This window comes from Aphelocoma coerulescens, chromosome 15, assembly GCF_041296385.1.
Source record: "Aphelocoma coerulescens isolate FSJ_1873_10779 chromosome 15, UR_Acoe_1.0, whole genome shotgun sequence".
Lineage (NCBI taxonomy): Eukaryota > Metazoa > Chordata > Aves > Passeriformes > Corvidae > Aphelocoma > Aphelocoma coerulescens.
The window spans coordinates 7389664-7400641 of record NC_091029.1 but is presented as its reverse complement, the minus strand read 5'-3'; the positions used below and the strand labels follow the sequence as shown (position 1 = coordinate 7400641).

The window sequence follows — 10978 nt, the reverse complement described above, 5'->3', positions numbered from 1 at the left end:
GCAAAGTTAAGAGAGACCACTCAGTAAAATCATTTCTCTGGGTAATATTGGGCTGAAGAATATTTTAGTCCTCTAAACTAAAGGATGGTCAGTCAATATTCTGGTTGCTTTAGCTGTTCTACACATTAAAAAGCAGTAAGTATTTTTAAAATTATCTTAGTGAAATAAGACCTTTTTTTTTTTTGTGCAAGTCATTCTAATGATTAAACTTTCCTACAGGTAAGGTAGGCTGCCAAGTGAAGATTTTTTTAAAGTTTTATTCCATGTTTGGTAAAGAAGGAAAATACAGTAGGGTTAGTAAAGCATTGTTGGGTGCTGAAGTCTGCAATTTGTACAAATTTTCTGCTTGCTTCAGGTTTAGAAAGATGCTATATAGCCAGGCTTAGTGACCCAGCCTTTGATGGGTTTGTGTGTACATGCTGAATGGATGAATGTCTGAGGACTCCTGAGTGATGAATTCAACTTGGAAATTGTTAACTTTGGACAAGCATCAAAATAATACCTTCTTAACAGGTAGTTCAGGTCTTAAAGAAGTCTACTTATTATAGAAATTAATTCAAAATAGTTCTCTCTAGATTCCATGTTAATCATTTTGAAGACTACACTAATCTGTTGGGGTTTTTTTCCTCCAGGAGTAAGTTTATATTAATGATACTAAATCTCTCATTCACAAATTGCAAACACTCCTAATTTGTTGTTTTAACACTAAGTGTAGATTTTTTTTTTCCTGTATAATAAGGTAGCTTGTATCAAACACAAGTTCTCAGTGATACCAAAAGCTCAGAAAATTAAAATTCTTCTCAACGCTATGCAGATAGGAGAATGTTGTAAATTCTTAATTTTGATGCAATGTGCTTAAGGAGTAGCTGTATGTAAAGGGAAAAAAAAATCAGTCTGAGTAGTTCTTTGGATTTTGTTGCTAAGTGTTGTTACCATTTTGAGAGTGTTGTGTCCTCTGGTGGATGCTGTGTGTGGATCACAATGAGTTGTGCTGAACTCTGACGCCCTTCAGCAATGCTGGGCCTTGTGCTGCTCCATCTCAGTGCATTCCTTCACATAATTCAGTGAAAAACTTAAATGTTACTAGAAACTTTTCTCTAAAGAAAAGACTCCGAATGAGCGTTCAGAAAACTCAGCTTGACACCTTAGTAATATTAAATTGCACATATTTGTGTAGAAATGGAAACAACGGTGGAGATTACATTATAAACTGCCCTGCTGGTTTTTGATCTGTACAAATTGCCATTGGCTTTCAGTGCCAAGTCCTTAAACAGTGGGTGGTTATTTAAACAACTCTAAACCTCTCCAGTTAACTTCCCTTTACTGTCTTTATTTATGCCCTCCTGTTCCCAGGACGCCCATCTGTCCTGGCTGCTCCAGGTTGTTTCTAGTAAGCTGTATTTTCTGAGGTGTCCATGGCAAGCCAATGCCTTAATTTTGATTAGCCAAACTAATTTCAAAGTGTTTTTACGTTGCTGAGTTCATGTGTAAACTTACACTAGTTCAGTAAGGTGTGTATAAAGGATTTTATTTTATGATGGTTTATTTAGGATCTATTTTAAAGGTCTTCCTAATTAGATTTAGCTAGAATTACTCTTTAAAATAGAAAGAAGAGGAATTACCAGTTTTTTACCAACCTTAGCTAAATCTTTGACAATGTATCGTTTTCAGAGTAAGGAGCTAAGGAAAACTTAACTGCAACAGATCAGAAGTGGTTTGCTTGATGAAGAAAAGTTTGAAGTGATCAGCTGTAGAATGGATTCTACATGTAAGGGATTTGTCAAGACTCTAGTGCATGTGAAAACAAGGTGCTTCTGAAGTAAGCAGCTTGAGCAAGTAAGAATAAGGAAATAAATCTTGAGGCTGTGAAAACTGACAAGCACAGGAGCAAAAATCTTCCTAATATTTAAGAGCTGAGTAGTGTTAGTATCTACAGCTATGTATTAGATTTATGCCCACTGTATTTCTATAATATGCAAATTTAAGTATGGAATATCTTTGTCCACTTAAGTCACATTAGACACCAACCACCGACTTAAGACCTGTTCATATTTGAAAGACTTGTCAAACTAGTTTGCTTTAGTGAAAATGCAACATACATCAGATCCATAAATAAATTACATTTGTAGAAAAATTTTTTTGTAAAGTATTAATGGTACAGGTAATGTTTGTGGGGTGTATTTCTGTGACACCAATGTAATGTTTTAAGTACAAAGAAGGTGCTGGCACAAATCTGGATCAGATGTTACGTGCAGTGTGGGAGACAGAGGAGTAGAAACTCCTGCAATTAAAGGAGGCTTTGATTTACAACCCTGGAAGAGACTAGGTCTGGCTTAATTGACAGAGATTTGTGGACTTTAAGCAACAGGATTACAAACTTGTGTTCCTATCATTATAAGTAAAATTGTACACTGGGTGTTTTGGTGAAGGGTTTTAAAATATAATAGTGTGATTTTATATAGTTTAAGTTAAGAATTTAGATGGTATAAGAGAGACATCTGTGTGTACGTGACATGAGAAGTTATTGGTCAAAACATAAGCTGCATTGCAGTGAGAAGTGCCACAGGTGATAGGTCATTAATCTAAAACAAAAGTGTCGTTTTAAGTATCTATTGGATTAGAAAGTTATAAATTACGATGTAACCCTAAATCTTGTGACTAGTCGCCATTACTCGGAGGTGTTGTAAAAGCTCAGGTCTCGACTGATGCGTTTGTTATTTTAAACAATAAATTCGTGTAGTTGCACAGTCCCATCCCAGAAAAGTTATTTTCCTCCGACACGTGAAGCGTGAGAAACCGACAGTGCAGCAAACTTCTTTTGTGGAAGGTGTCTGACTACTGTAAGTGTTTCACCAGCTTTACAGTCTTAAACATGTTTCCAGCTTTCAAGCTGGAAAAGTCCAGCTCGTTGTTTATCAGTCTTGACTCTACAAATTGACATCAGCTGATTCACTGTATTGTAGATATGAACTGTTGTATCAAGATGTGCAATTTCCTTATGACCTAACAGCGAAGCTAATGGTGTCATGAGCTCTTGCCTATTCATGTTGTGCTGGCTGGCCTCATTTCAAGTAGTTTAAAGTTCATTTATGTTTTTCCATAAAAGCAAATATGGCTATTGTAAACATCAACAAAGATGGATTAGACATTAAAATGACTGGATATTTTGTATGTTTGGAGGATATTTCTCAAGACTATTCTAACTATTATAATTAAAGTTAACATTGCTTCATATAAATAGTGCTTATCAGTTTTAACATCTTGTTTGCTGGTTTAGGAACACCGTTGGCTTGCAGAGTTTCAGCAGCATCATTTAGAGTGATATTTCATTCTAGAGGAGGAGAATTGCACTTAACTAATGGTTTTAAACAGGATGGTTAGTGAATCTTTAAAACTGGAGGTCTTCCTCATTCTGATGTAAGTAGTTTTTTGTGGGGATCATTTAGGAATCAGTCTGCAGAGTTACCAAAGTCTCATAGTAAATGAAACTTGACATGCCTCGTCACTGCTGTTGGGAAATACTCCAGTTCTGTTCTGAGCAAAAGCCATCCCATGAAAAATATCTGTTGGAATCATCTAGAAAATTTTGTGGTATATCTGTTAAGGCTACTGAAAAGTCATCATTAGGCAATAATTTCTTGATTTTTCTGGTAAGAAATGAACAACTAGATGAAAATTGTCAAATTGAAGTTCCAGTGGGTAACTTACTAGGCCTGGCTCGTACCTAGAACTGTCTGGCACTTGCTTGGACTTTCTGGCAGCACTGTGCAGCACAAGATGATCCAGATGTCTCTGTTCTGAGCACTGCAAATTAGAGGGGAAAACCAGCTTTTACTATACAACGAACTGGTGATCCTTGAGGGCTCTCCCAATGACCCTGAACAGTTTGCAGGTCACAAATACTACAAGGGCTGGCAACTACATTTGTTGTAGTAAGAAAAGTATAATTATTTATTGTGGTCACTGTTTAATGGCAACAGCAAATACAAGCTAGGAGCTAACTTGCAAGTGACCAATAAATATTCCAGGGATTTTCAGTACTTTCAAGTGTGCAAAATAAAAGAATTTTCTTAATCAGGTATCTAAGATTTCCAGCTAAAATTAGTGCCATGACTTGATATGAAAATTGCATGGCTTTCTTGATTCTTGCTCTGTTGTGAGTTTCCTTTCATCTTACCAGCTCTGAAAGGGGTACCCTGCCATGTGGCTCCAACACAACTTCTGTGGTTGGCCCTTCCTCCTTTGGGGTAAAACCTCAGAGTAAAATCTTGCAACAAGACATGCAATTACTAGCCATGCTCTGCTAGATTATTTTTAGATTGTTCTTTGTAGCTGTGCTTGTTCTTTGTCATTAAATCTTTCCCTAACTCATGCTGCCTTTGCTGTTTACCTCAGTGCTGCCAGAATCTTCTGGCATGCTCATAAGGTAGTGTGAATCCAGAAACTGCAGTCCTTGAAATAAAGGTGTTCCAGGAGAGCAATTCTGAGACATGCCTGTTCTGCTTTAGTCAAGTCCTCCTCAGACACCCTTAGTGTTTGACAGGTAAAGTCATCTGACTGCTTTAAACATACTTGGCTTGTAATAATGAGATTGAGTGTTGCTCAACAGTGCTTTGTGCTGGCTTGAAAACAGAGCATTCTTGAGAACTGGAGTGTTAGTGGGAAGGAAATGAGGTGAACTGTGGGAACTGTTGGACACAAAATTACAGAAAATCACTGCTTTCTGATAGGTAATCTGCAATGTGCACCAGAAAAAAGTAATCCCAAAGCCCAATTCAGCATAACACTGTAGCCTTGTAAAATGAAATGTCTTAGCTGTTTTTTGGAAATGCTGTGTCTGCATGACTGCACAGCACAGGTGTCGTGATCCACAGGATGATTGTGCAGCTCAAACCAGGCTGCCACAGTGATCTTTAAGATCAGTTCAGTTTGGAGATGCACCTCTTCTTGTGGCTATGAAAGGTACAATTCTTTGTGTCCTGATAACTCAGTTATCTTTAGTCTCCCTCTAGAGAAGTGTTGTGTGATTGGGATATTAAAAAAAAAAAGCCGAAGTTGCTTGCTGCTGAGAGCCTCTTTTCAGAACAGGAATGGCTTGAAAGATTGGCCCAATAAGTGGGGGCTGATACAGTGAGACTGGATCAGCATCAGTGTGTCAGAGTGATGAAGGGAAAACCATTCTGAAGGCTGGAACGAGCAGAAGTGCTGAATCCTCCCCACTTGCAAAGCTGTCTTTGAGAAGCAGACTTTCTATGGAGGAAAGAGTCCTTAGGGGAAAATACAACTGAAAATAATGAGGTGCAGAGGAGGCATAGTCTCCTTAAGAATAACTCCTCTATTCACATGAAGGAATGTTACTGTCCCAGAAAGGCTTCATCTTTAAAAATAACGAAATTTAAATAAATCTTTATACTCCAGATATGTGTCTTAAAATGAACTTGTGCCTATTGCTTACCAGCTCATGCTAGAAACTTGGCAGGATGTTTCTGTGGCTCACCTAGAAAGGAAACTTGCAGGTCCATGCTAAAAATGCAGATATGACTGTCACTTGGGAGACAACTTCTTTACTATTTTTCAAGACATAAAAAATGCATTTGAGTAATTCTCATACTATCCATTACAGGATGCTGACCAAACTTCATAAACAGTCTATAATGTTGCTTAGGATAACATTTTCCAGATTAAAATAAAAATATCACTGAAAAATTAGTCAGAGTTCTGTTTGCATTTAAAATTCTTCACCCAGACTGTTGCTTGAGTGGGAAGGAAGAAGATGATTAAACTGATGTAAGTGATGAAGTCTCTGCTTTTGTCAAGTAAGTGGTGCTAAACTAACTTGTGGCCCAGAACATTAGGTGTGCTCCTGAAATGGATCTTCCAGCCCAGTTTTGTTGAAAAGGGACCCAGCTGGCTCCTTGAAGACCACTCAGCAATACACATCAGACCTGGTAAGTGATGGTGATGGGAGAAATTTGCTTCCCAGGTGTGCCTTTGATCTGATTTAACATGCTCATGTAGCTGCACCTGAAGCCTTTCTGCTTAGTATGCAGAGCCTGATTCTGTGTAAAACTGTTGACCTTTTGATTACTTACAAGGGGTTGGAGAATAATTAATTCTAATAAGCTAGCATGACAAGGAGTAGTGAAGCAATGAAACATTCAATCCCCCAAGCATTCAAAAATAACTAACTTTCAGTAGATGTTGTCCTTCCCATTCCTTAAAATCCAACTCTGGAGATCATTTTAAGTTGCCTTCTGGCTTTAGTCCCTTTTGGATAAGATTTTTTTTTTTTTTTAAGCAGGGCAGTTGTTAGCAAAAGCTGAGATTTCACATAGCCATATGTCCTAAGGCTGGAACTTGCTGGCTTTGCTTTTGTTAAAGCTGATGCTCAAAATTTAGTTTTTGTTTGGTTTGGGGGGAGGGTTGGCAGTTTGCAAACTGCAAAGCTGAGGACCCTTACAGATTTTTGGTTGGGTTTTACTTGTTCTGTTCTTAAGACTTCTAGGACTGTGGAACTAATCAAGTCTCTTAAAACGAGAAATTATGAATATCCTTACAGAACAGCGCTGCAGTGTATGCCTTCTAGGGCAAGCTTGCTTTTAACAACACCCAGCAGATGCTGCAAATGTGGCTTTTGTGTTAGGCAGAGGTTACTTATCTGCATGTTGGCAGCTGCAAAAGGGGGATTAGCTGAGAAAGAAAGCAGGAGGGAGGGAGCAAGATGCATGCAGCTCCTGGTCTTGATTTCTAAACTTCCAAGCGGCCTTGAACCTTTCTTCCCATCGGAGGGTGTCCTTGTGACTGAGGCGAGCTGCTGCGCGGTGCCCCCGAGTGTGAACAGAGGAGCCATTCACACACTGCTCTTGGGAAAGCCGATTCGGTGAACTTGCTGTTGTTACCTTAAATTACCTCTTCGGTCTGCCTCCTGATGCTAATGGATAGTTTTTTAAAGAACAGACTATAGTGTAATTTCAGTTATGCTTGCACTCAGTTATGGATCTTGGAATCAGTTACATTTGGCAGAGTGCAGCAGTTCCGTTAACACTGTGACTCTGGCTGTAGCAGAATGAAAAGTAGGGTTTATTCCCTGAGCTAGCAAGGCAGGATTCGTGTGCAGCTCGCCCTGTCCTGCAGGGCCCCGCTCGGAGCCGCTCCCTGCGCGGACCCCGCTGCGCTCCGGGGCTGCTGCGGCGGTGCCGTGCCCGCAGCCCCCTCTAGAGCCCCGCTGCACAGGGAGCTGCTACGGGAGCTTCAGCGTCCCACACAGCGCCCTGTGGAGCTCAGTTCATTGCCATTTTTCTTTTCGGGGGGGAGGGGAGGGGGAGCTTCTTGTAGAGAGGCTAGAACTAGACACCCCTGTCCGCAGGGGCTGCCCCGCTGCGGGAGACCCGAGCGGCGAAGGCTCGGCCGCCCCGGGGCCGTCACTGCCGCACCAGCCGCCCTTCCGCGGGGCTGCGCTGCCTGCGCGCCCCGCTCCCATCTCCCCGCAGCGCTACCTTAAGGGGCTGGTTGACATCAGCCGAGTGGGCTGGGCGGTGTGGGTGGGATTTCCTGTGCTGGAGGTCAGCTGCTCCCGTCCCTCTCCCGTCCCTCCCAGCCGCCCGGGTCCCGCTCTCCCCGCGCCGGAGGGACCCGCATCCTCCCGGCTCCCTGCTCTCGGGTTGGATTTACATAGTGATGTGTAAACTACAGGATGCCCAGCAGCACTGGAAAGAGGTTTAAACCTACTAAATACATCCCGGTCTCCACAGCAGCTGCCTTATTAGTGGGTTCGACTACTTTATTTTTTGTTTTCACGTAAGTACCGCTCTGGCGGAGGGGGGGCCCGGGCTGGGGCCACCCGGCCCGGCGGGGGGAGGCGGCTGGGCTTGACAGTCCTCCAGGCCCTGCCTCTGCTGGTCCCGCTCCCCGCCTGCCTCTTGCTATCCCTGCCCGGCTTTGGTTTGCAGAGGCTCACGATCTCTCCCTATTATAAAATGTGCCTGACAGTCAGATCCACCATTTCATGGCACGTAAAACCCCATCAGCCTCCCGCAGCTGCCGGCTGTGTGCATCAGAGATGCCAGAGCCCCGCAGCCCCTCTGCCCGTCTGTGCAGGGCTGGTGTACGGGAGGGAAATGCAGCCCCAGCCTCCCCGGTGCCGACAGGCGTGGATCCAGCCTGTGTCTCAGCTGGCTGGAGTCTCTCTCTGTGCTTCAGGAGGAAGAGCTGGCCTCTGCCGTCAATCTCTCGCGTGTCTCAGGGTTTATCCGGCACAGCCTTTTGAAGTGGAAGGAATCCTTTTCTAAGGATTACTGATTTTACATATCTTTATGTAACTGTTCCTGAAAGATTGAGGAGCTAATGAACAAATTTACATTTGCTTGACGGAAAGACGAGGAAACTTTTCCCCTGTTTCCTCTTCCCTCCTTCCCTTCTGCCTTAAATGCAGAAGGGAGCTGTGGCTGTCGGCTTGCAGATCTCCTGTAGTTATATTAATATGTGAGTGCTGTAGTGCTTTGGCTGTTTCCTCTCCCTTTCTATACACTCGAGTTCTATAGCTCGTTAACCCTTCCTGTGCGTTTAGCGGCACCCTCCCTGCAGAGGTGTCGGTGTTTCCAGAGATGCTACAAAACTGTGCTCTGAAAGGAGCTTTGACTAAGCTGCCTTTGGGAAGGTGAAAACATGGCTATTGCATATTAAGATTTATTGTTGCACTTATTTTAGAACTCTGTTTTCCTTGTTTTGCCATTGCTATTTTTTAACTTAGCTCAGTGAAGCTGTTGGAAGCAGAAGGCTCTATAAGAGTGGGAGTATGTGTCTGTGTCATTATCTTTCGTGGTTTGGCTGTGATATGATTCTCGATGTTTCAAAATGCTCGTCACTGGTATGGTAATGTCAATGTAGGAATTCAGAATAAAATGTAAATGTTGTTTTGTCTAACAGTTTCTTAAATCAGAACAGATTTTGACACTGAGTTTTGCTCTTGACTTAATGTGCCTTGATTTTTCCTTGCTTGTTTTCAATGCATTTCATATGAAGTACGGGTAAATCCTTTCAGGATATTACACTCTTTCAAGAACTGGTCAAGCCTCAAGAGCTAGTACAAGTATCGGCCTATCATTCATCATTTGGGCATCTAATTATAGTTTGGTGCTCATAGGCAAACACAGGACAGAAGTGGGCTTTTGTGATGAACTTGGTTGACACTGGAGTGGTGAATATTAAATGGTAAAAAAAAGGGGCCTTAATGCCAGCATTTATTTTTCCGGCTGCTTGAGAAATGGATTTATGCTAAGGTTGTTTTGGAAGCTGTATGTTTGTTTTCATAGGATACTTCCAGTGTAGAGCTACAAATTGCTTAGTGATGTAAGACTTTCCTGGTAACACAGTTGTTGTTGAAACATCCTTTTGGCAGCAGGACATCAACTGAGATGTTCGTTTTACAATTGGTACGGAAGAAGCAATCGGTTTTAATCTATTACTGAGTCTGAAACTTCGCTCTGCTCCCTCTGTTATCAGTGAATAATTACATGCAAAATGAAGTATTTTGAGGATCTCTCCATATTGTAACTTGGCCTGTGTATCTTGAAGTGTTAGTAAATTTTTTAAGGATTGTCCCAGACATACGTTCTCTGCTGCTGCCAAGTCTTGTGTGTAATAAAAGTAACACATAATTGAGCAACTGTTGTCAGGCAGAATCTGAAGTCCTGTCCATTCAAAAATACTCAGATGAATTTGTATGGGATTGGTGTTGTTTTTCATGCTGAGCAGTTTTAGTAAAATCTATCTTTGTTGTGGAATCAAAGCAAGCCATATGCATGAGATTAGTTTCTTTTGTGTGGCAGTGGGTTTTTTCCCCTTTCCTGAGCATTTCCATTTTTTATCTTCTTCCACAGGCAGTGTTTTGTCTCCTGAAGATCTTTTTGTTGTGATATGTTATTAAAGGCTGAGATAGACCTGAATTTTCAGGTGTGTTGATTTGCACAACTCGTTTGATGTTGGATAGAGCTCTGAGATGCAGCAGTTGAAACACTGGCCTAAAATTGTTTTGAGTGGTGCTTTTGATACAATCCATGCTTGCTTGTCATAGCACAAGAACTTAATCAGATGCAGATTTACGTGTGTATTTATTAATTCCTTATTTGTGTCATTAAACTCTAAGGCTGCTGTGTCTCTTAATGAAGTAACCTGTGTATAAACACATGAAACTGAAGATGGATGGGACTTCTATCAAATTTTGGGTGCAGATCACCTCAGTAGGGTGGCAGAGATTTGAGCAACTTCAGTGCAGTGGAAAAACTGAATAATAACTGGTTTTAAACCACTTACTGAATAGAAAAAAATAAGCTTTTTAGGGCACTGGAAACATTTCTGAGTAACACGTATGAAAACAGAGGCTCTGACTTGGCTTTTCCCTGAGACATGTTTGTGGGCTCATGCCACACATTATGAGTGTCTTCTGCTGGATGAAAAGCTCTTTGAACTTGAAGGCCGGGGTTAGCTTTTTAGCAATGTGGTCTTTATTTTTAACTTTTTTTCCAAACACCTTTGCTAAAAAGCAGCACATAAAGAGTGTTTGAAATACACGGTGTCCGCTATTAGTTCCTCGTGGTGCTGATCGCTGGTACTGTTATACTTTAGGAAAATTCCATTTTAGATTCTCCTTTATTCTTTTTCCTCAGCTAAGCATTTACGATTCACTGTATCACTGCTGTATTTCTTCTGGTTTTATGAGGGGGAACTAAACTATTTAGCTATCAAGATTATTGCCTGGAAAAGCAACTAAATATTGCACTTGTATTATCACAGGCTTTTAGCACTCCATGTGTGTTCCTTCAGTAATAAATACAGTGTCTGAGTAGGTGGTCTGATTTGTCACAGTGGGAGAGTAAACAAGCGTTAACTCTAAGCATTATGAAGGAACATATCAATAATGTTGTGTAGAATGATTAAGTTAATTTACTTATATGAGCAAATCAAACGGTGTAATGAAGGA

The 10978-nt window shown here is 41.3% G+C and overlaps 1 protein-coding gene across 8 annotated transcripts in view; it reads left to right on the top strand.

Moving 5' to 3' along the window:
- Window positions 1-2601: 2601 nt before the first annotated feature.
- Window positions 2602-10978, top strand: part of ZDHHC8 (zinc finger DHHC-type palmitoyltransferase 8) — a 116836-nt gene continuing 108459 nt past the window's right edge. For 4 of the 8 annotated variants that reach the window (XR_011155384.1, XR_011155386.1, XR_011155385.1 and 1 more), the window contains exons 1-2: window positions 2602-2840; window positions 5848-6880. Coding sequence is in view for 3 of the 8 variants with exons in the window: in XM_069030624.1 (XP_068886725.1) it covers window positions 6576-6880 (305 nt within the window). In the remaining 5 variants the exon portion in view is untranslated. Of the gene's footprint in view, window positions 2841-5645; window positions 6881-7566; window positions 7798-10978 lie in introns of those variants that run through there. The other 4 variants (XM_069030628.1, XM_069030625.1, XM_069030626.1 and 1 more) reach the window with 4 other exon arrangements.